Below are 24354 nucleotides of genomic sequence, written 5' to 3' on the forward strand. Positions count from 1 at the left end.
TATGTATTATTTTAACTGTAGCTTTACAATTAAAGATTCAGAAATAAATTCTTAGTTAAACATATAAGGGTGGTGATGATATGTCCTTATATTTAGTATGCTTTTTACTTGTACTAGTGTTTCCTTTGAATTTTAGTAGACTAAAAAGTACTCCTGAGCCATTTCTTGAAAAAGCCCAAATTGTTCACTTTTACAGATTACGTAAACATGTATGGCATCTGGGTTGGTTTTTGGAGATTTTTCATGTTAAAGATTTGTTAGAGAAAAACAGTTTTTTTAAGTTCCTAAGTGAATCTGATTATGTATTTTATAATGACAAATTAATTTAGATAAAAACCTTTCCTCTCTTTCTTCTCAATGTAGTGAGCTTAAATCCAGCCTGGAAGGAACTTGTGGCACAAAGACCACCTTCAGGTCTTATATCTGGAGCCCTTCTATTCTCCGTTTTGTCTCAGATTATCATTTCCATTGGATTTCAGTCTTTGGGGTTTTTTTGGGTCAAGCAACAGACTTGGTATAAAGAATCACATCCATATTCAGAGTAAGTTGGTCAATCCATTAAAAAAAAATGTGTAGAGTATATGGGGTTGCAGAGAGTCGGACATGACTTAGCTAATGACTGAACAACAACAGCAGCAGTGTATATGCATGTAATAGTATGTTTAAATTTATGTAAAAATTGCATGCAGCTTGATTACACATTTAAATAATTTGACCTGCATTTGACTTTATCTCTTGGAAAATGGTCAGGCCAGGTCCTAATAATCATGACCCAGATGGGTAGCACTGGACCAGTTTCTTAAGTTGCTACTGAGCCTTGCTTTCCTTATGTGTAAAATGAGAAAAGTGAAATTAATTACGAGGGTCTCTTCTAAACTCAGAATATCTATGTGTCTAAATTCTCTACCCTCACTTTGAGAAATGGCATTTTGAAACTTAAAAAATTTGAGTAAAAGTATTAAGTGGATCTTTTATTTGTTTATGAGCTGAATGTTTTCCAGTTCACAAATTATAACATTTTTAAAATTAATTACACATAGGTAAACTTAAAGTCTCTCTACCTTTACTATGCTGAAAGTGCGTGCTCAGTCGCTCAGTTGTGTCCAACTCTTTGGGACACTGTGGACTATAGCCTGCCAAGCTCTCTGTCCATGGGATTCTCCAGGCAAGAATATTGGAGTGGGTTGCCACTTTATCCTCCAGAGCATCTTCCTAACCCAGGGATCAAACCTGCTTCTCCTGCATTGGCAGGCGGATTCTTCACCACTAGCGCCACTGGAGAAGCCCCTTGCTAGAAGTACTCTGCAAATTAAAAGAATGGGGAAAGGGTTTATTAAAAATTAGGGGCTTATTAATTAATGAAATTTCTTTCGTCTAATTTTTTAAATTGACTGGAATGTGACTAGAAAGAAAAATTGGTTTCCTTTGGGACATAGATACTATGTTTACTAATACAAGGGTTTTTTTGTGTGTTGTAGTGCTTTTAATACAACAGGAAGCCTAGATGGGAACTCTTCACATTTGAATGATGAAACCAATCCTGATAAACATAACATAGAAAATTATGAAAATACCACAGTATTTTTTATCTCCAGTTTTCAGTACCTCATAGTGGCAATTGCCTTTTCAAAAGGAAAACCCTTCAGGCAACCTTGCTACAAGAATTGTAAGTCTGGCATTTACTGTGATTTCCATCTTGCTTCCCTTCTTCAAAAGTATGCAGGAGTATAGTTAAAACTGTCCTTTCAAAACAAATAGATCTTCACAAATAGAATGAACCTAGTGATTTAGATGTTTACTCTCTTGTTTTATTCTCATGATAGCTGCCACCCTAGGTTTAAAATTAAAGTCAGCAGTTCTAAACATTCCTGGTTTTCACATCCTATTCCTCTGGCTCCAACTTTTATTTTTACAGCCCATTGCAAAGTTAGAATTAGAAGCAAGAACAGAGGCTCCTCACTTGGAACAGTGGGTGTTATACTTTCCTCCTGGGTGGTCTGCATAGCACCAGCTCTTCCATCATTTTTGACACCGTTTCAGCTAGTATTCACCTGGAGTTCTCCATTTCTGTTACCTTTACATCTGCTGCAGAAGGGGCCAGTAGGATGAAGGCTTGTGCCTGTGAAAACTTGTTTGCCTGTAGCTGTAAGAGACAGCATTTTGATTGATCACAGTTAGGGTTTTGGGGGGGGGGGGACATTCACCTTATGTAAGTTGCTGGTTTTAAGAAATTGAAACTGCAGTAATTAATATACCAAACAACCTTAATTTTTTTTTTTTTTTCATATAGAACTTTAGACTTTTGCAGTGTCTTAGGGTGAATAGTAGTTATTCTCTTGCTGTAAGGAAGTCCCAGTGTTCTGGTTGGCACAGTGTTAGGTCTCAGCTTTTGGTGTCTCATAGGAGGGATTATGTGCACATCTCTGTCTCATGTAGCGTTTACAAAGCATATTCACATACATTGTCTTATTTAGTCTTTACTTCTACCCTCTGGTTTGTAGGGTAGGTTTTATTACTTTATATTTTAAGCAGGTAAGACTGTTCAAAAATTTAAATGCCAATAATAATTGAAATTTGTTTTCACTTTTTTTCTTAAAAAGTGAACTGATATTTCTCATCTTAACCAATGAAGACTATATTATTGAAAATCATATTAAAACCATTGAGGACAAAAGGCCTTGCACAGAAGATGTATCACTGTACTTTTTAAGAGAACTTCATAACTAAAGTTATATTATTATAAGATGAACTTGTCAAACTTACGATTGATATATTTTATCTTTGGTTGAGTATCTTAAAATTTCAAGGAAATACTGAGCATGCCCAAGGGCAGCTAAAACATCTATCAAAGAGAAAAACTAGTTGGTAATAAGCAAGACAGTCAAACCAGGAAAGTTCATTTTAGAGATCTAAGTAAGTCCACCCTATTAGATATTAGATGCCTATTTTCAAATGCATCTTTTATATTATTATGGGAAACTTCAAAAAAAATTAAAGGCTTAAATATTTTGTATTCCCATTTAACTTCAAATTGATTTAAATAAACTCAATTGTTGATGGCCATACTTTTTTTTAAATGTGTGTTAAAAATGATATTTTAGTAGAAATGTAGACACAAAACCTTTGTCCTTACTATTAGCAGCTTGTGCGTTTCTGTCAGTAGTTACAGAAGTGCATACTGTCATAAAACATGCCTCCTGGAAAATGTAATAGAAACAAGAAAGTCAACATATATTAATACATACTTTGCTGATTTTCACATCTTGTCTGTCTGTCTGTGATTGAAGTCCCCTGATCTTGGAATGTAGTTGATACTGGTAAGTAAAGAAAAGTAGAGAAGAAAGTAAGAAATGACAGAAATAAAGTATTACTGTATAAAGTGATATACAATGTAAAGTGTAAATATAGATGGAGAAGAGTAGGGGAAAGGTTAAGTCTTTCCTAGAGTGGACATTAGCCTTTCCTTTTCTAGAATACAGAAAACAGGTCTTCACTGGGGCCTGCTACTTGCTGTTCTTGATATCTAAATAGTGTAATATATTCAGTCTATCTTGAGGTGGTTTTCTTCAAGAATTAACCTTAATCTTAGGCATGTAAGGCTTTATAGAGCTTTTTTCCTCACTTCTAGTGGTTCAGTTTGATTCTAAGTAAAACCTAATTTCAATCTGGTTACCTATTTTTGATGTTAGCTCAGCCTAGTTACAGTTTTCGTGTTTGACTATGCTGTCATTTCAAGGACCATGATCACATGGATGTAGTTCCAACACTCTCTCTTAACTAGATGTGATTTCTTGGGATCTGGCCTCAATTTTTGCTACACTTTTAAAAATTCGATCCCTATAATTACTGCTTGTGAAATCCAGGTTCTTTTTCAGTCTTTGAAGGCATTATTACTGACTTGCCAGTGTCTCTCCTGTTCAGGCCTGTGTGTTTTTTCCTTGCCTGAATTGCTTGGAGCAGATTCCTAGGGGCTCTGAAGGATAAGGTGGCCTTTTAAAGACAAGTTAAGTGGGTAAGGAAGGAAGGATTAGGAATAAAAAGACTTGAAATTTGTGGTTATAGGTCAGACAATCCTAGTTGGTATTTTTGAAGAAGGAGCAAGAGGTATATGTCAGAGCCATAGACAAGTATTTTGGATCTATTTACTCTATATAGGTTTTTATTTTTGAGTTACTTACTAAGGTAAATATGAAGGAAATTCTTTATGGTGCCTTATTTTGATGCCATATTCCATCAAAAGGAACTGATACTAAGGACAGTTCTGTGACGCCAAGTCTGGGACATATGAATAATAAATCTACTCTTTCCTATAGGAACCTCACCATATCCCCATTTTATAGCTAAAAATTTAACTATGAATGACTTGCTGATGTTCACATAGCCTTGTGGCAGTATCTGAAACAGAATCTAAACCTTTAACTTGTGAAATATTCTCTCAGCTACCGATCACCACCAATACAGAGTTTGATAGCTGTCTTCTGGTGAAGTGTATTCCTTGCACTTCGTAGGATTTACTAAGGAATCACTGACTGCCAGGAGATTCCGGGAGCTGAGAGCACAGTCTCCTAGATACTCATTCCTCTACGAAATGAACGCCTGATTTTTCCATTCTTGGTTGAAATTCTTATTCATTTTTCCATTTTGGTTATTACACAGATCTGCCAGCCATCTACCACCCCTGTCAAATTCCTTTCAACAGTGCCTCTTTTTCTCCCCTGGCTAAACAAAGGAAGGATTCAATTATTTATTTTCTCCTTCAGATGGAAATCTTGGCAGATTTTTAGAGGTGTGATCAAAGGTAGTGGTTATAGGAGAAAGAAAGATGAATTTGAGAATATTGTTGAGGTAGATGTAAGAAGTTTTTTCAGCTTGAGTAAAAAAAAAAATTTTTTTTTTTCTGGCAATGTGTGAGAACTAGATTGAAAATCTGTTTTTGCGTATCATTATAAAAATGCAGTAGGATTTGAAAAAGATTAAATATGGGCTGTTACTTCATTGAAACAAAAACATTTTCTTTTTTCCCCCCAGTCCTCTTTCTGATTTAGTCTTTCTGTGTTTTTGTATATGTTCATGTACTCAACAGCTCGCAACTTTCCAAACACTTTTTCTTTAACTGATTATATAAATATTTGAATGGCTGTGTAACATGTATTACTTTTGTTGCTACATTTATTGAATAGAATATTGTATTTCCTGTTTGGAATTTAGTAGAAGTTTGGTTAAAAAAAAAATCTAGAAAAAATTCCTTCTTTTATCTTAAATGGGTTCCAAATTTTTCACCCTGTTGGTCAGAGCCTTCTAGCGAAAAGATTCCTCACTTATGGCTTGATTGGTAACACAACTTTCAGCCTAAGCGCTAGAACAATAAATAAATATTTATATATATACAGCAACAAACTGTTTTATATATAAAACAGTATTGTTTCAATAGAATAATAAGTTGCCTATAGTTTTCAACTGACATATTAACAAATTTCATATTTACAAATGTCTCCCACATTTAAAAATATTGAAACCCCCCCTCATTTACAGTCTGTAAATAGGATATTAAACTTCTTTACTCAATCTGAAGACTTCACAATAAGGTTTTGATTATATGTGGTCATAGTAAAGTTTGAGTTTGAAGCTGACCTCAAATAGGAACTTAGAAATAAATATCCAGACCAAGGAAAAACGGAGGGAAAAGTTGGAATCTGCCAATATAATTGAGATTATCTCTGAACCCGCCTCATAGCTTGTTACATAAGGGTGTGCTTTTATGTGCATGTGAAAGTATGTATGTACAGTTAACAAAACTCATAAGCAGAGAGGTTTTTTGTTTTCGAGTTAGAAAAGTGATACAGAGTGCTGATGGATGAAATTTACCATCTCTGCCTACAATAGCAAGCCACAGGGTTAGCCCACACTTAAAGTAGCAGATCAAGCAATTCCTGGGTTTTGGCTAGTGTTTTCTGTGGAAATATTTTCATGGAGGAGATTAATGAAAAAGTGGGATTCACTTAAGTATAGAGTATAGAAATGTAAGTATAGATATAGAAATAAACTTACATTCAACTTAGAATGCCTCTATTTAGGATTATAACTAATACTGATGATAACTATTACCAGCATTTTTACAATCAACAATAATTGTCTTTGCATATAGCTTTAAATGATAATCTCATTTTGCCCTAAACAGTCTGGTCTCCTGTTTGTGAATTATAGATTGGCTTGGTTATCTTATAAAGTGGCTATTTGTGATAGATACAAATAAATGTCCATAAAGGTCCATCCCTTATTTTTTTTTTATAAATATTGATTATTTTCACATGACACAAATAAATCCTTTGGGCCTGTATGATCTATCATATTCTAGGAAATATCATATAGCACACATTTTATATATTTCATCCACCTAAATAGAAGTATTCAAATCAAATTTAGGATTGACACTGTACCAGTTGTTATTATATGCCTTTTTACTTAAAAGAACTCCCTAATTTAATTTTTACTTTCTTTTCCAGATTTTTTTGTTGTGTCTGTGGTTATGTTGTATGCTTTCATATTATTCATCATGTTGCATCCAGTTGACTCTATTGACCAGGTTCTTCAGGTAAGGCTTAAGTGCTTCAGTTATTACTGGTTGTCTGAAAAATGATAAGATCTGGGATAGCAGTGGTTAATAAGATAATAGGGGAAGATGACACATTATTGTTACACAGCAGATGAGAGTGCTGGGTGATTGTTAGGGCTTAAGATTTATCCCCCTCCGTTGCTCTTATGTTACTGGGGGGCGGAGACTAAACTGGCTGTGTTTCTTTCTTCTGGTGTGTTCTAGGATAATTTTGAGCATGCCCTCTTAAGCTTTATAAAGTCTCAGTTGTTTTTCAAAGTGTTTGTACCACTGTATGAGAGCTTTTGTTCCACATCATTGCCAACATTTGTCTAATGGGTATAAAGATGTCATGTGACTTTATAAGTAATTTTGATACATGGTTGGGTAGGATCTGTATCCTCACCTCACATTGTTGTTCATCATGATCTTTTTGGCTGTTCCTGGGCTTTTCGTCCTCCATATAAATTTTAAGTGTAGTTTGTCAGGTACCAGGAAAAGCCCTTTTGGAATTTTTATTAGAATTACACTGGGTTTATAAAAAATTGAGGGGGAGGCCCTCCCTTCTTCAGAATATCTTTTTCTACAAGTTTTTATTAGATTTATTCATGTAGTGTTACGGGGTTTGTTCCTCTGATACGTATCTGTTTAAAATTACATTGTGTGATCCTTTTATGCTGGTGAATCAGTGCAGTTATTTAGACATTCATCTCACATCTATCAGCTTTGTCAGACTTTATTCTTGGATTTTTAGATTCTCTTGGATTTTGTTTTAGACACTTATCATCTATAAATAGTGACTTTTTTTTGTTTTTCACATTTCAGTCCTTATGTCTTCTATGTATTTTTCATGTCCGTTAACAACATGAATGTTGGTGTGATGGTAATGTCCTTATTTCTATGGGGAGCGTTCCTAGTATTTCACCATTGGATATATTATGGGCTGTAGGTTTCTGATATATACATTTTACCAGGTTGAGGAAGCTTACTTGTATGGTGTTGGTGACATAAATATTTAATTTTATCTAATGCTTGTTCTACAGCTGTTGAAATGATCACAGTGTTTCTCCGAGAAGAATGTGAATTACAGTTGACTGATATTCAAATGTTGAACCAGTACTGCATTTGTAGAATAACACCAGTTTGGTCATGATGCATTCTTTTTTATATCTGACAATTTAGTTTATTACGATTTTCTTCAGGATTTTTGCTTTTGGTTGCATGAGTGAAATCAGACTTAGTTTTCTTTTCTTGATGTTATTGACAGGTTTGGATATAAAACTTAAATGAACTTTATGGATGAGCTTTATTTCACTGACTTTTCTATATTTTAACTAATTCCTTTAGTGGATATTTAGGTTATCTCCACTATGTTGCTATTATAAACAGTGCTGTATTTGCAGATACTTGCATACTTCTACTTCATTAAGAAAGACATATTTAGAAGTCAATGTCAATGGTAGAATTTCTTGGTCAAAGGATGGCAAGGATATCTAGGATCTGAATTTTTATAAACATTACTGGACTCTGGAGAATTTGGCAGTTTATAGTCTTACTGACAAAACATAGTCCACTGGAGAGGGAATGACAAACCACTTCAATATTCTTGCCTTGAGAATCACATGAGCAGTATGAAAAGCAAAAAGATATGATACTGAAAGATGAACTCCCAAGGTCAGTAGGTGCCCAGTATGCTACTGGAGAAGAGTGGAGAAATAGCTCCAGAAAGAAACAAGAGACAGATTCAAAGCAAAAAACAACGTCCAGTTGTGCATGTGACTGGTGATGGAAGTAAAGTCAGATGCTATAAAGGAACAATATTGCATAGGAATCTGTAATGTTAGGTCCACGAATCAAGGTAAATTGGAAGTGATTAAATAGGAGATGGTAAGAGTGAACATCGACATTTTAGGAATCAGTGAACTGAAATGGACCGGAATGGGTGAATTTAATTCATTTGACCATTATACTACTGTGGGCAAGAATGCCTTAGAAGAATTGGAGTAGCCCTCATAGTCAACCAAAGAGTCCAAAATGCAGTACTTAGTGCAATCTCAAAAATGACAGAATGATCTCTGTTCGTTTCCAGGGCAAACCATTTAGTATCAGAGTAATCCAAGTCCATGCCCCAACCGCTAATGTTAAAGAAACTGAAGTTAAACGGTTCTTTGAAGACATACAAGACCGTCTAGAACTAACACCAAAAAAAAAGATGTCCTTTTCATCATAGGGGACTGGAATGCAGAAGGGAGTTAAGAGATACCTGGAGTAACAGACAAGTTTGGCCTTGGAGTACAAAATGAAGTAGGGTGAAGGCTAACAGAGTTTTGCCAAGAGAACAGACTGGTCATTGCAGATACCCTCTTCCAACAACACAAGAGACAACTGTAAACATGAACGTCACGTGTTGGTCAACACCGAAATCAGACTGATTATATCCTTTGCAGCCGAAAATGGAGAAGCTCTATACAGGCAGCAAAAACAAGATGGGGAGCTGACTGTGGCTCAGATCATGAGCTCCTTATTGCCAAATTCAGACCGAAATTGAAGAAAGTAGGGAAATCCACTAGACCATTCAGGTATGACCTAAATCAAATCCCTTACGATTTTACAGGGGAAGTGACAAATAGATTCAAGGAATTAGATCTGATAGAGTGCCTGAAGAACTATGGACAGAGGTTCATGCCACTGTGCAGGAGGCAGTGGTCAAAACCATCCACAAGAAAAAGAAATGTAAAAAGGCAAAATGCTATTTGTGAGGAGGCCTCACAAATAGCTGAGAAAAGAAGAGAAGTGAAAGGCAAAAGAGAAAAGGAAAGATACATCAATCTGAATGCAGAATTCCAAACAAACAACAGCAAGGAGAGATAAGAAAGCCTTCCTCAGTGATCAATGCAAAGAGAGAGGAAAGCAATAGAATGGAAAAGACTAGAGATCTCTTCAAGAAAATTAGAGATAGCCAGGGAACATTTCATGCAAAGATGGGCACAATAAAGGACAGAAATGGTATGGACCTAACAGAAGCAGAAGAGATTAAGAAGAAGTGACAAGAATACACAGAAGAACTATGCAAAAAAGATCTTGATGGCCGAGATAACCACGATGGTGTGATCACTCACCTAGAGCCAACATTCTGGAATGTGATGTCAAGTGGGCTTTAGGAAGTTATCTCTACAAACACAGCTAGTGGAGGTGATGAAGTTCCAGTTGAGTTATTTCAAATCTTAAAAGATGATACTGTGAAAGTGCTGCAGTTAATATGCCAGCAAATTTGGAAAACTCAGCAGTGGCCATAGGACTAGAAAAGATCAGTTTTCTTTCCAGTCCCAAAGAAAGGCAATGCCGAAGAATGTTCAGACTACTGCATAATTGCACTCATCTCACACTCCAGTAAAGAAATGCTCAAACTTCTCCAAGCCAGGCTTCAACAGTACATGAAACAAGAACTTCCAGATGTTCAAGCTGGATTTAGAAAAGGCAGAGGAACCAGAGGTCAAATTGCCAACATCTGTTGGAGCATAGAAAAAGCAAGAGAATTCCAGAAAAACATCTATTTCTGCTTTATTGACAACACCAAAGCCTTAGACTGTGTGGATCACAACTAACTGTGGAAAATTCTTAAAGAGATGGGAATACCATAACACCTTACCTGTCTCCTGAGAAATCTGTATGCAGGTCAAGAAGCAATAGTTAGAACCAGACAGGGAACAACAGACTGGTTCCAAGTCAGGAAAGGAATATGTCAAGGCTGTATATTGTCACCCTGCTTCTTTAACTTACATGCAGTGTACATCATGTGAAATGCCAGGCTGGATGAAGCACAAGCTGGAATCAAGATTGCAGGGAGAAATATCAGTAACCTCAGGTATGTAGATGACAACCATCCTTATGTCAGAAAGCAAAGAGGAACTAAAGAGCCTCTTGATGAAAGCAAAAGAGAAGAGTGAAAAAGCTGGCTTAAAAGTCAACATTCAGACAACAAAGATCATGGCATTTGGTCCCATCACTTCATGGCAAGTAGATAGGAAAACAATGGAAACAGTGAAAGATTTTATTTTCTTGGGCTCCAAAGTCAGTGCAGATGGTGACTGCAGCCTTGAAATTAAAAGACACTTGCTCCTTGGAAGAAAAGCTATGACAAACTTAGACAGCATGTTAAAAAGCAGAGACACTACTTTGCCGACAAAGGTCTATCTAGTCAAACTATGGTTTTTCCATTAGTCATGTATGGATGTCAGAATTGGACTGTAAAGAGAGCTGAGTGCCGAAGAATTGATGCTTTTGAACTGTAGTGTTGGAGAAGACTCTTGAGAGGCCCTCGGACAGGAAGCAGATAGAATCAGTCAATCCTAGAGGAAATCAGTCCTGAATATTCATTGGAAGGACCAATGCTGAAGCTCAAGCTCCAATATTTTGGCCACCTGATGTGAAGAACTGACTCTTTAGAAAAGACCCTGATGGTAGGAAAGATTGAAGGCAGGAGGAGAAGGGGACGACAGAGGGTGAGATGGTTGGATGGCATCAGAGAGTCAATGGGCATGAGTTTGAGCAAGCTCCTGGAGTTGGTGACAGACAGGGAAGCCTGGTGTGCTACAGTCTGTGGGGTCACAGAGAGTCAAACACGACTGAGCGACTGAACTGAACTGATAGTTCTTTTTTTATGAATTTGCTTTAAACAGTATAGAGTTTGAGTATTACCTCATTGTTAGATCAGTGTCTACTTCATTGTTTAAAGATAGGATTTTTTTTAAAAAAATAAGGACATGTTAAAATTTCATAATCTAGTAGAGTATGGGCTTTTGAATTTGAATAGGAATTGTCTCAAGTTCAGCCATTTAACGTATATTTTAAGCATTTAGTTACTTCACTTTACATGTTATCTGAAAAGTGCATGTAGTATCTGCCTTGTGGCGTTGTTGAGGACTGAGTAGATAGTATATGTGAAAGTGTTTGGTATATAAGAGGAATTAAATAAATTTGGAAATTATGATATAATGTTGTTATATCAACTACATACTATATTGACTTTTGTCTTACAGATAGTGTGTGTACCATATCCGTGGCGTATAACTATGCTCATCATCGTTCTTGTCAATGCCTTTGTTTCAATCGCAGTAGAGGTAAGTAGCACTTCACATAATCAAATGGCTACCTTGCTGCTTTGCAATTCTTGGTGATTTAATGGTAATGCAGGAAAAGGATAGGTAACATTATGGAGATCCACAAAGAGTTTGTTTCACTCTAGTTAAATTCTTTTAGCCTTCTTGTCTCACTTTTTCTATGAGCTAATAATAGTCATATTAAGAGATATGAGGGAATTCCCTAGTGGTCCAGTGATTAGGACTCCACGCTTTTACTGTGGAGGACACACGTTTGATCCCTAGTCGAGGAACTAGGATCCTGAAAGCTATGCAGTGTGGCCCCCAAAAAAGAGAGATATCACTTAGGTACAGTCATAAATAAGCACTTAGAAATAAAAAATTAGTGATTGAGAAGACTGGTGCTCTGTTGGCTCATAAACTGGTAAACCGAGGCCCTGAGCTCAGAGTACCACCCGAGTCCTGTGATGTACAGTAAAGCTTCTCATTCAAGGGAGGAGAGGGGCAGGGCTGTCTCCATGAAGGATAGTAAACATGAATAGTAAGAGAGTTTACTGAAGATGTAAAATAATGACTGTTGTAAACTTATTCAATTGCTGGAACTTCTGCCTTGGTATTTACTTTGAAGTTTCCCTAGGAGGAGGAAGTCTTAGGTATTCTTTGATCCATTGTATACCATCCAGTTATTCTCTAGGATTGCCTTTAGGTCAGCTTTTCTAAAAGGAGTTAGTAAGTTCTCCTTTGCTGCTTATTAATAAAATTTGGTCTCTTCTCAGAACTGTTGTTATAATTCACTCTTAGAGTAGAAGTATATGAAATGAAGAAGGAGATACAGTTGTGATTTTTTTTTTTTTAATTTATTTGTGGCCATGCTGGGTCTTTATTGTTGCATGTGGGCTTTCTCTAGTTGTGGTGCATGCGCTTCTGATTGTGATAGCTTCTCTTGCTCCAAAGCACAGGTTCTAGAACCTGCAGGCTTCAGTAGTTGAGGTAGATGGGCTTAGATCTTCCCAGACCAGGGACTGAATTTGTGTCCTCTCCATTGGCAGACTGATTCTTAACCACTGGACCACCAGGGAAGTTCCAGTTGTGATTTTTTTAAGTTAAGGGTTTCATAGAGTAGGCTTTTGAATTAAAATTAGGTATTTGTGGAAAATATGTATATTTTAGAGATAATAGTACTAGACTTAGAAATTATGTTTAATTTATTATCTTTCTAAAAAATGACTTGGTATTAAAATTGGGGCCATAGTGGGTGGCCTGGTAATATGGTACTGATCTTTTTAGGTTGCCCAGTTTAATGTATTTTTGCTATTTTATGGAAAGCACATCTAAGATAATGTATATTAAATGTTTCCCTTTTTCTGTAGTTTATCTTTTCATGTAAATTTTAAGATAAAATATTTTTAAAAAACAGATTTCTGGGGAATCCTTTCTAATCTCCATTGATTTATTCTTGCTGACTATCAAAAGAATTAGTTTTCATCATGCTCACATAGTTATATTTAAATATAAATAATTCATTGTTACAAAAACTAATTCAGATTATAAAGCATTATTTTAATATGAGAAAGGCCTGAGGATTCATATAAAAGCCATATTCTGTAGAAAATTTAGAGACCCTGTTTTACTAAGAATTTTGTGATGATTTATATTTGTTACAAAAGTCCTGTTGTTATTCTTTATCCTTTTTCAATATTAACTGAAATTCTCTGTGTGAAAACCAAATCATGTTTTTCACTAATGTTTCTGCATTGTGTGAGCTTTTTTAAATGTGTGCATTAATAAAGAATGATGTAGTTGTTTTTAATGCTTAACTCACTGGACTGTCTCTCAGAATTTCTTCCTTGACATGGTCCTTTGGAAAGTTGTGTTCAGTCGAGACAAACAAGGAGAATATCGCTTCACCACCACACAGCCACCACAGGTTGGAAATCAGCCCTTACTCAATTCTTCACGTCAGTTGTGTACTCTGCATTGTGTAGGATGGTATTCTGTTGTGTGTTGCTCAGCCTTTCCCTCTGTGCCTGGAATTTCATTTTTTTGTAAGACATCCTAGAAAATTCATGGCAAGCATTTGTTACAGATGTTTTAGGACTTAAGAAATTTCTAAATCTCTTTTCCATTCCGATCTCTTTCATGTCAGTGTGCAAAGGTCTTGTCCTCAGTGGTAAAAGTTAATTTTTTCATTTCTGTCTGGCTTTCATTTTGTTTCTGGTTTTTATGAAGTCCCATTAGAAGCTAAATGAGATGGATGTAAATAAAGTTATGAAATGGAGATTTTCTTCATGGATCAGTGTTCAAAAGTCAGAATTCTGAGGAATTATTTCTGATTCTTTGTTAGTTACTGTACCTTAACTTTGGGTTTCCCCAATTTCTCATCATTCAGAAAAATTTTCAGAGAGAGTGCTCAGTTTTATGCAAACCATGGTTTAGGACTTTTTACTGTTTTTGTGGTAAAAAGGAAAAAGAAACAAGAATAAAACCAATTTTTTTTTGGTGTTAAGGATGTTGAAATTCTTGATAGAAAATATAGGTTAGTCTTATTTTTTAAACCAGTACCATTGAATCACAGCACTGAGCCAGCTTTCTGAGTGCAGAGAACTTGACAACATAAAGCCTCACTCTCATTTTGCCCATTGCTATTTATAGGTACAGTTTATACACATGAGTTCTAAACCTTTCACTCATCCAAAGTCACAGAGACACTTTCTGAATTCAAGAGGATTCCCTGGTGTGGATCACTCACTTATTTTTAGCCTTCTTTTACCTGAGTAGCTGTGTTCTGCGCTTTGCTGTGGTAATTCATTAGGCTTGATGCCTAGAATAGTATCACAGGATCACTTTATAAGAGGTCCTATAGAGCACCATTTTCTCTTCTCATGCTCCATGATGGGTAGGGATAGTTTTGTAATGATGTGATGAAGCTGGAATCTGCTTTCACTTCTTTTTCTCAATACAGCTTAATACCCAGTGGTCTCCAGTAGTGTGACCAGAGCTGTATTAGAGACTCAAGTCCTGAGCAAGACCTCCTCAGTCCTGGTTATCTCACTTCATTACTTCAGAGGGTTAAGTCTGGGTCATATCATCAGTCCTCATATAAAATGTCTGTACTGTCAAAGCCTTGGCCAAGGAAAACATTTCTGTTGAGTTTTTAGTTTTTCCAAAGAGATCTCCAACTATTAATCTAAACAGGAAATGCAGATTCTGAAAAGGAACTATACCCTGATTAAGTCAAAAGTGGGTATCATAAAGCTCCTTTAAACCATTTGAATTAGAAAGGCCTCCTCACTTTTCAGTCAAAATTAAGTGGCAGAAAATTCTATCATTTGTTATATCTGTTTTCTAAAAGTTCATAAGTGAGTATGTGTCCTCGTTGTTTGTAGGACTTCGTGCCTCTCATATGAAGCTGTGCCTCAAGCGCTGTGGGGCAGAGTGGAGGTAGCAGAGTGGTCTGGAAGCTGGCAGCTCCAGCGGGCCCCCGTGTTCACCAGTTCTGAGCATCACTGAGCAGACAAGCGTTTTGGCCTTCATTATCTAGGGTCATGATTTAAGGAAGCATTTTTAAAATTACTGGCTTTAGTAAAGAGAGTTCTTAGAAACTTAGCACAGAATGCTGTGCTTTCATCTTCTGACACTTCCATTTGTAGTTTACTCTCACTGTTCATATTTGTGGCCCTTGGAGACCCATCAGTCAGTCAGATTACTGTGAGACTCAATGAGGAATAATTACAGTCCCGTCCCCCCCCCCACACACACAGATCCTTCCAATCTTAAGGTATTTCTAACTTCAGTTAATACATAAAGAGCATTCAGTCAGCTTGCCATGGTTGTGCAGCTTATGAGAGTTGGCAGAGCTGGGAGTTGAAGCCAGGGTTTCAAATTTCAAGAGAAATGTCTTTTCCACTGTGCCACACTGCCTCACATTATGGGGTCATAGAGATGCAAACTAACAAACATAACAGTCAAGTGACAAAATGGAGATAAGCAATAGCTACTGTTTCAGTACCTACTTTTTATGGTAGACACCGGGAGGTATTTTGTATAAATTCTAATTGTTACAATCACCTAAGAGATTAGGATAGAGAAATTAAAGATAATCCTGTCTTCACAGATGAGGAAATGTTGTTAGAACTGGAATTCAAATTCAGTTTTATCTGGGTCCAGGACCATAATATTCCTGTAACAGAAAGGCTTCAGAGGCTTGAAAATTCTTGAAAAACCAAATAAACTTTTAGGTGTCATTTTATTTAATAGTAGATGTTTTAGATATCTATATATATATATATTTTTGCCCACTGAACATTCATGCAGCTAACATAATTTAGATACAGGTAAGGTTTTTATATAATAGTCATTTATTTTCCATATTTTTATTATTAATAAAATATTAATAAGTTTCTTCTTATTAATACTCAGTGACCTCAGTAAATGTCCGTTAAATCAAATTGAATCAAATGGTTAAGTAAACCACTTGTAAATAATCAAAGTTTAAACGTTAGTGTAACTAAGTATTTTTTTTCCTACAATGATCTTTAGTGGCCCCAGATATTAATACTTATTCTCTGACCATAAAGAAAAAGAAAGGAAAAAAGATTCTTAAAATGGCAGTGCTTTTCAAGCAAGGACATTCACAAAATGCCTGAGCTCCACCTTTCATCTGCTGAATGAGAAGTGTTCAGTGGAGGACCCCATCACCTGTGGTTTACTAGGCAGCTTTACCTGTGTTTGAGAAGATCTGTGCTGCATATTCTTTTAAAGAAGCGTTTGTATGTATCCTGTAGCTGATAAACCGAGGCTGCTTAGTGCTGGATGTAAAACTGAAGTCATTTATATCAGGTATTTTGATAATGCCTGAGAATTTGTCTTGATGTTGTTTTCCTTTTAGAGGGAAAATAATCCAGATGTCAGCCATAGTCTTTATGCCACTTAGGATATTATTCGAGTTTATTTAGATAGAATGCTAATTCTGATTGTCTTTGTTTTATATTCAGGATTGATATGAAAAAAGACTTAAATGAATACCACAGTACCATTACAACATTTTCCCCCTAGCATAGCTTTATGTTTTACTTTCTACCCCTGAAAACATTTCCTAAAAGACACTGCTAGGAGTTAGCTGGCATTGGGGTTCTGGAATGAGCAGCTTGGACTGGTCTTCTAAGAAGCAGGAGAATTTTAACTTTTTGAAAGTTCTTTGTGGTTTCTCTGCTGGGTTGAAGTAGCTGTTTTCCCTTCTCTCAGGGATACACTTGGTTATTTAACCTTTCCTTTCAGCAGCAAGTCACAGGATCCTGTTACTGGGGCTCCTGTGTTCTGCTTCAGGGACTTGGCCTTGATGTTTAGAGAGGCCTGGTGCACACTCAGCCCTGGGACGCAGCTCTCCCCTCCTTGCACAGTGCTTGCCTTTGTTCTCTCGCCACCGTCTTCTCTCCCTTGATTTAGTTCTCATTTTGGCATGCCTGTAGCACCTTTTATTTTCTCTACCAATGAATTACATTGTTTGAGGATATCTGTGGTATGCTCGTGTTTGTAAACTAACAAGTCTGTGCTTGCTTATGGTGTATTTTTGTGTATAATGTTTAGGGGAGGTGAGGGTTCAAGAACAAATATGAATCTAATGTGCAGGGGGGGGATCCCTAGTGTTCCATGGGACTTAATTTATTATAACAAGTGTATGCTGCTTTTAATAGGGACATGGGGATTTTTTTTTTTAAACATACACTTTAATGTAAAAAGAATACTATTCAGTTGTGATTCTGTTTGCAATGGAATTTGTTTAAAATGTTATTGCTTGCTTTACTTTACTGGTGGGGAGTGATGGATTTAATTTAATTTGTGTGTGTGTGTGTTGTATGTGTGTGTATCTTACATTTGAATACACCTGACTGTGACTTTCCTTAATTCAGCCTGTTATGCATTGCTTTCAGCCTAGCTGGATCATCTGGGCAACAATGCCTATATGTTTCTGGTCCCCCCTCTCTTCTTTTTTTTTAAAGTCACCTTCCTTCACCATTCGCCCTTGTCTGTGATCCTTTAACAATGTCATTTGCTATAAAGTTAAAAGTGACAGCTTTCACATTGATTAAGGAACAGTGATTTTTTATTTTTTCTGCAGTTAGATTGAAGAATTTGAACAAATCTTGGGGAAAAGATAGGTCCAAGTGGTGAACCATAATTTTAGATTAAATATGTCGTGCATATGCCTGTACTGCAAAGAAATTATTTGTTCTTTGGATCAACTGAAGAACCCTCTGTCTAGTCTCTTCTGTATTCTAAATCAGATGTTTTCCTGTGGATTTCCTTTAAGGTGGTAATAACTCTATTTTTAGCTATGATAGAGAGGCTACTAGATAAATAATCCTCAAATCTATATCACCAGTAACCCACCCCACCACTAATTTAATATAGCTTACCCGTGACAGGTCACAGGTTTTGCCTTTAAACTCTTGGTGATGGTGCAGTTGACTGTGTTTTGTCGACAGAGTAAACTAGAAGGCCTTTACAAGCACGTCGTTATGATGTCTGTATATGTCATGGGGTTGCAGAGTCAGACACAGCTGAGCGGCTTTCACTTTTCTCGTGTCTTATGTGCTTGGTGCTCTGCCACGTGCCCACCCGTTTTGAAGGAGAAGAGAGTAGTAGGTCCTGGAGACCTACTGAGTAAAAACCGAGTAAAAGTATGAAGTAATTTTTAAAAGGTTTTCATTTTAAAGTATTTTTGCTGTTCTCCATTGTTTCAGGATCTGTGTTACATCAGATTTGTCTTTCTTGATCATGAAAGTAGTTTGAGAGTTAACATTAGAATGTCTTTGTCAGTTACCTTGTGTTTCCATTCTGTGAGATTACAGGTGATCCTTGAATATGGCAAAGATTAGGGTCACTGACCCTCCCTGCAGCCAAAAATCTGCCATGATTTATATAATTTATAACTTATAGAACCCCCAGATAATGGGGCTCCTCCATACCTTCAGAGTCACCCCATCATGGATCACGTAGTACTGTACTCACATGTAAGTGGACCTGCGCAGGTTCAAACTCATGTTGCTCAAGGGTCATCTTTACTTCAGTTGAGATTACACCTGTTTGTAGCCTGGGTTATATGTTGATGGCAAAACAAAACAACCTAGGGTTTAAATTTTCTTTGTAGAAGAAACAGTCAAAGTAATTTAAGAATTGACTGTTCTTCAGAGATGAATGTAACTACAGATCTCAGTATAGTCATTTGGTTTTATTTCCAGTTTCAGTTAAGACAAATTCTGAGGACCTGTATTGAATTTACATTTTTTTGTACAGTAACCAGGAACTCTGCTTTCTTGTTCTCCAAGAGCTATCTGAGATCACATTCAGTAAAAACATTAGGAGTGATCAGAAGGATTTCTGTGGCAGCAGAGCTTTCTGTAGTGATATGATACTAAGAGATAGGACTTGCTTTATACAACTCTTTGCAGTTGTGGAATACCGAGGGTGTTCACCATAAAATACATTTGTTTTATGTTAATGCGAACGTGGATTTAAAAGAAGTGAGAGGCATTAAACATGATCTGAGTTCTGATTTTGACCTAACAATATTTAAATAATACTTTGAAAGGTGATACTAACAGTAGCCGTGGTTTCTTTACACCGTTTTCTTCCAAAAATGATCAGGTGGTTAAGTTGCTAGAAGCAATTGCACCAAAAGGTAGTTTGGGGCTTTCATATTAACAATTTTTTCTCTTGCTGAATAGTTTAAAGTTATTCTCAATACATTAGATGTTTTATGTAATGGAATCATAGGCTCCAGATATACAAGTTATTTTTAAAATGTGTATGCATACAAGAGGAGATAGGAACATAGAACTAAATAAAATGAAGTAAATGACATAGATAACTTTAAAAATATACTCTTAAAAAAATAATGTTCCTAATTAATTGAAAGCTGACTTTTTTAAGTGTATTTTTTTTTTCATGTATTTCTTATACTGAGAAGTCATTTCCTCTTATTTTTCTGTGCTGATGAACTATGCTTTAACAAAATTGTTTAAAAGAGCAGCTCCTAATTTACTGGGTGTCCCTTTTTTTTTGTTTATGTTCTTAGGAGTCACTGGATTGGTGGGGGAAATGCTGCTTGTCTTGGGCCCTGAACTGTAGGAAGAAGATGCCAAAGGCCAAGTACATGTATCTGGCTCAGGAGCTCTTAGTTGACCCGGAATGGCCACCCAAACCTCAAACAACAACAGAAGCTAAAGCTTTAGTAAAGGAGAATGGGTCATGTCAGATCATCACCATAACCTAGCAGTGAATCGGTCTCAGTGGTACTCTGGTAGCAGTATTGAGGAGAGTGTAAATGTAGGACTTTATCTGATCCTGTGCGTCAGAATGGCACCCTTTCAATTTGTACCCCTTCCGGTATAGTAGCTGATTTGAGAGCTTTCTTTTTTAAAAAACAAAAACAAAAAGAAATTGGCCTGCCAGTTAAATAAGTATCTATAAAGTCCTATACCTTCATTCAGTAACTCTAAATATTATATTTCCAGAACTTGCTTCATTGTTACCCTCAGTGATACTCTATAGGGTAGAGAAGAAAGTTGGTATCTGAAAGGTGTTTAGATATTATTTTCTAAGACTTACTAGTTTATGCCTTTAAACTTATTTTCACAGCCCCCTTTTTAGAAAAAGTCATCATTTATATACAGTCCCTAAATTTGTGATTGATAAATGAGTGTTAATTAGCCTCCAATGAAAATAGGTTAAAAGCCTGTTTTCATTTGATTTCAGTATTTCTCCCAAAGAAAACTTTGTATACAGACACCAGTTCTCTTTGATAGCCTAGACTTAGGAGTGAGTTTAGGGTGTAGCTTATAGAACAACTCAGGTAATTTCCATTTATGGTTTTATATTTTCTGTACAGACTGCCTGGGTTTTATTTTTCTATCAGCAAGGTGCTTCACTGCCTTCTTGAGATGTCCCTCAAAGCTATTAAGTGCATCTTGGGCTACGTCTGGTGTCAGTAGTGTAATTTGCTTTAGTTATATGTTGTTAGATATTTTTCAGTAGGAAGAAAGCTAATTTCTTTTGGCAGTAGATGTAGATCTATCTTTCTAATATCCCCTCATACCTGTTTTTTTCCCCCTCTCAGGTTTTATATTTTTTTAAATGCCTTTTTATTTTCATTTACGTCTCTTATTACCTAAAGACATAGGATAGTTGTCTTTTGGTTTCTTATGTTTTAGTTTTTTGAGTTAGAATTTTCCCTCTTAAAATTTTAAAGGTTTGATGTAGGTCTCTCCTGTCAATAATGAGGCTTATAAAACGAGCGGCTTTGAATGACTGCTATTTTTTCATACCAGTATGAACCTGGTGAATGTGTTTTATGCCATTAGGTGGCACCAGAGGTCAGAGCGTACCTATTTTGGATTGGGTGTTTGCAAATGAACATATTGGGTTGTGGAAATTTCTGAGAGAAAAAAAATGAAGTTCAAAAAAAAAAAAAATTCAGTGAGCCAAAAGAAATGTGGAACATATTTTTCACCTTTCTGTTTTTCGTGGTTAGCATTTAAATTCTAAACAAAATTAAGGTGATTTAAAAATGTCTTTATAGGTAAGATCCAGTAGTTTGGCAAAGTCTAGCATTCTGATAAACAGGAAAACTGATACTGCTGTAAAGTAGCTACTAATCTACTAAGACTGTATGATCTTATCCTCTGTTCTTCCTTGACCAGTAGCATGCTTGTGCTTTCTGCTTCTAGCTGATCATTATCTTCCTGATATGTATTTACTAATTTGATCACATGTTACCCAGAACCGTAGAACCACATGGTTCTCATTTTTTATGCTGCAGAGACCTGATGATGTTTGGTAACTGTAGAAAAATGTAAGTTACACTCAGGATCACTGTTACTGCTATGGCCACTGATGATTCTTGCAAAAATATAATCGAAGTTTTCCATCAAAAAGTATGATACTATATTAATACACATTAGATGATAAGAACAGTTGTTCCATGAATGATTCTATGAAGCTATGCATCTTAGACCTCTTGAGCTGTGAATTAGCACTTTTTTCTATAGTTAACTCCCTTAATCATTTTATAATTTCCACATTCAATTCACTTTCAATACATATGAGTGTGTCCTTTGATTTAAATACTGAAGCATATAATTAATTGCTAAGTAGCAGCTTAAAATCCAATTATTAGATTGTATTTAACATCCTTAAGAGCATGATCATAAAAGAGCTATATTTTTGACACCCTCCCCCCTTTTTTAACTTTTAGATTTTATAAGGGTTTTATATCACATCTTCCATATTGTTTTCAGAGGAATGAGGTTTTTAGGTAGGTAGACAAAGCATTGTAGGAGGTTAGATTTGAATATAGACAAGGTGGGTTGTCCAGGTTGTTATTTGATGGCTTCCAGAATGTGATTTGAAGAATGTCTGTGAGTCCAGGTGTGGGTCCTGCTCAGTGCCATAGATAGAGTCCTCCTCTCTCTGTAGGTCACCATTACATAGTAATTTCGATTCTGAATTTCACATTAAATTATTTGAGTGTATACAGATCTAAATTTTAAAATCTGTACATATATTATTTTGATGTATTAAGATTAATAAATATTGCTGATTTAAATTTTATTTATGCACATACTTAAAGGACAGAAATGTCCAGAAAAGTAATTGTTAAATAATATGTAACTTTTTAACTTTTTAAATAAATAACAAGATTTTTAATGTGTGTCTCCCTCAGGGTTGTTTAAAGTTTTTTTTTCCCCCTCCCTCAAATATAAATAGTGGTAACTATATGTTTTGTAACTTTTAGCACCAACTGCTGTAAAGCAATGCTGCAAATAATGCTTGAATAAAAAGTGGCTAAGCCAACAATAAAATAAAAATTTTTTATATTAGTTTTGTAATCCCTACATTGGAAAGCTTTCCAAATTCTACTTGCATTTAAATAAAACTGTTGCAGTTTTTACTATTTATTTTGTTTCCCATGTTTAAGAAAATAACTGCACAGTTTCAAAGGCATGGAAAGTAAGTTATATCAGCGTTTATGTACTCTGGTCCCATAATGGCTATGGATCCAGTCTCCAGAGAAGAGCAGAATTCCAGCTTTAGAAAACATTCTAAGATTTCACGCATGCAGTTTTGACATATCTGAAAATAGACTTTTGTATATTTATGGTGGGAGGTGGTTGGGAACTTTTAACAAAATGTTAATTTTTGTACAGTCTGTGGGCATTTACACATATTTTTAATGCATTAAGATTTGGTAATTATGTGCACATTAAATTAATAGTTACTTTCTGTTATGATTTGTGAATTCCCTAAGACTTTGGATTTTTTTAAGTAACTTTATATCAGAAATGATACTGCATCTTTATATTTTTAAAATTGTATTGCTGCTCAAGAATGGTACCCTGATGTCAAAAAGGCATACATTCAAATTGTACATTCAGCACTGTAAATAACCTTATGAATTTTTTTTTTGATTGAAGCTGATCAAAATAAAGATTTAAATGAATGATATAACATTTCTTTTTTTCTGTGTCTTTATATACATCTGTTTGCTCTTCAGTTACATGAATACTGCCCACTCTGGATTTATTTTCCTGGATTCAGTATTTCCTGGATTTAATATTTCCCCCGTTTCTTTTTTTTTAACTTTGAATTTTTCAAGAAAACAATGCAGCTTTCCACGTGTCACATGTATGTGACCAGCCCATGGTAACCCATCAGTCAGATGCATTGTAGAGCCAAATGTTAGTATCAGGAGATCTGAGGGAAATGGTGAAATAGAAGACTAGGGACTCAGAATTTATTAATAGTTAGGAAGATCAAACTAAAAGCTAATGCCATGTAAGCCATGGTAAGCTTGAGGTGAAGCAGCACCCATGAATGTGAAAAGAGCATTCCATGGAGTGGGAAACCTTGGAACTAAGTACTGACCATAGGAATCCCGAGAGGGCAGGATGTACCTGGCCTTGTGTTTGGGTAGGAGGGCTTTCCTTGTATCACAGGTTCTGCAGGAGCGGTGTGTCTGCTGTGAGCCGTGTGGATGGTTGCCTGGTGTAAGACCTAGTTTGAGCCCAAGTTCCTTCCATTTGGTGTGGGTTGGTCCTATCCCCTGCACCACAGCCTGCTGGTGGTGGCACCATTGTGCTGGTCTCTCCATCCTCTTCCCCCTCCATCAGTTCCAGGTGCCTTACTCGGGTGTATACTGCAGGGGAGGACAGAGGGAGTCCCAGGAGTTTGAATGAGATTGTCCCCGTGCCAAGTTGGGGTTGTAGTTACTCCCCAAGCACAGGGAGATTCCTGGCCTTGGAGTCTCCCCGCGTGGAGGAAGAAAAGCATATCTCATTCAGGTGGATAATGTGCTTTTGAATGGCCAAACCCTGTGAGCCAGGGTTCTGGAACTTTGATCCAGAAGCTGCCACTTAGGACAGCAGGTTCCTGACTTGTTTCATGAATTCAAAATCCAAAGGACTGGAAACGAGTGCTGTCATTACTTCAGTGCTCAAAGTTCTCATTTAGCTCATCAGTTTGTCCATTGAATGAACTCAGTGTTCCTCCACCGTCTGCAACTTCTGTGCCCAGTGTTCCCTCCTTGGGTAGTTATAATGTCCTCTCTTCAAAATAAAACTTGGAGGTAATTCTTGGAAGTCTTCCTGGGGAAATAGGCCAAGG

The 24354-nt window shown here is 36.2% G+C and overlaps 1 protein-coding gene across 5 annotated transcripts in view; it reads left to right on the top strand.

Annotated features, from left to right (window-relative positions):
• The window catches only part of ATP13A3 (ATPase 13A3), a 78499-nt gene extending 55300 nt beyond the window's left edge, over positions 1–23199 (top strand). For 4 of the 5 annotated variants that reach the window (XM_020881717.2, XM_020881718.2, XM_070466213.1 and 1 more), the window contains 6 exons: positions 364–541; positions 1479–1666; positions 6504–6592; positions 11632–11712; positions 13529–13618; positions 19769–23199. In XM_020881717.2, the coding sequence (XP_020737376.2) occupies positions 364–541; positions 1479–1666; positions 6504–6592; positions 11632–11712; positions 13529–13618; positions 19769–19966 (824 nt within the window). In that variant the 3' untranslated portion in view covers positions 19967–23199. The remainder of the gene's footprint in view (positions 1–363; positions 542–1478; positions 1667–6503; positions 6593–11631; positions 11713–13528; positions 13619–19768) is intronic. The other variant, XM_020881722.2, reaches the window with a different exon arrangement.
• The last annotated feature ends 1155 nt before the right edge of the window (positions 23200–24354 follow it).

This window comes from Odocoileus virginianus, chromosome 4 (genome assembly GCF_023699985.2).
Source record: "Odocoileus virginianus isolate 20LAN1187 ecotype Illinois chromosome 4, Ovbor_1.2, whole genome shotgun sequence".
NCBI lineage: Eukaryota > Metazoa > Chordata > Mammalia > Artiodactyla > Cervidae > Odocoileus > Odocoileus virginianus.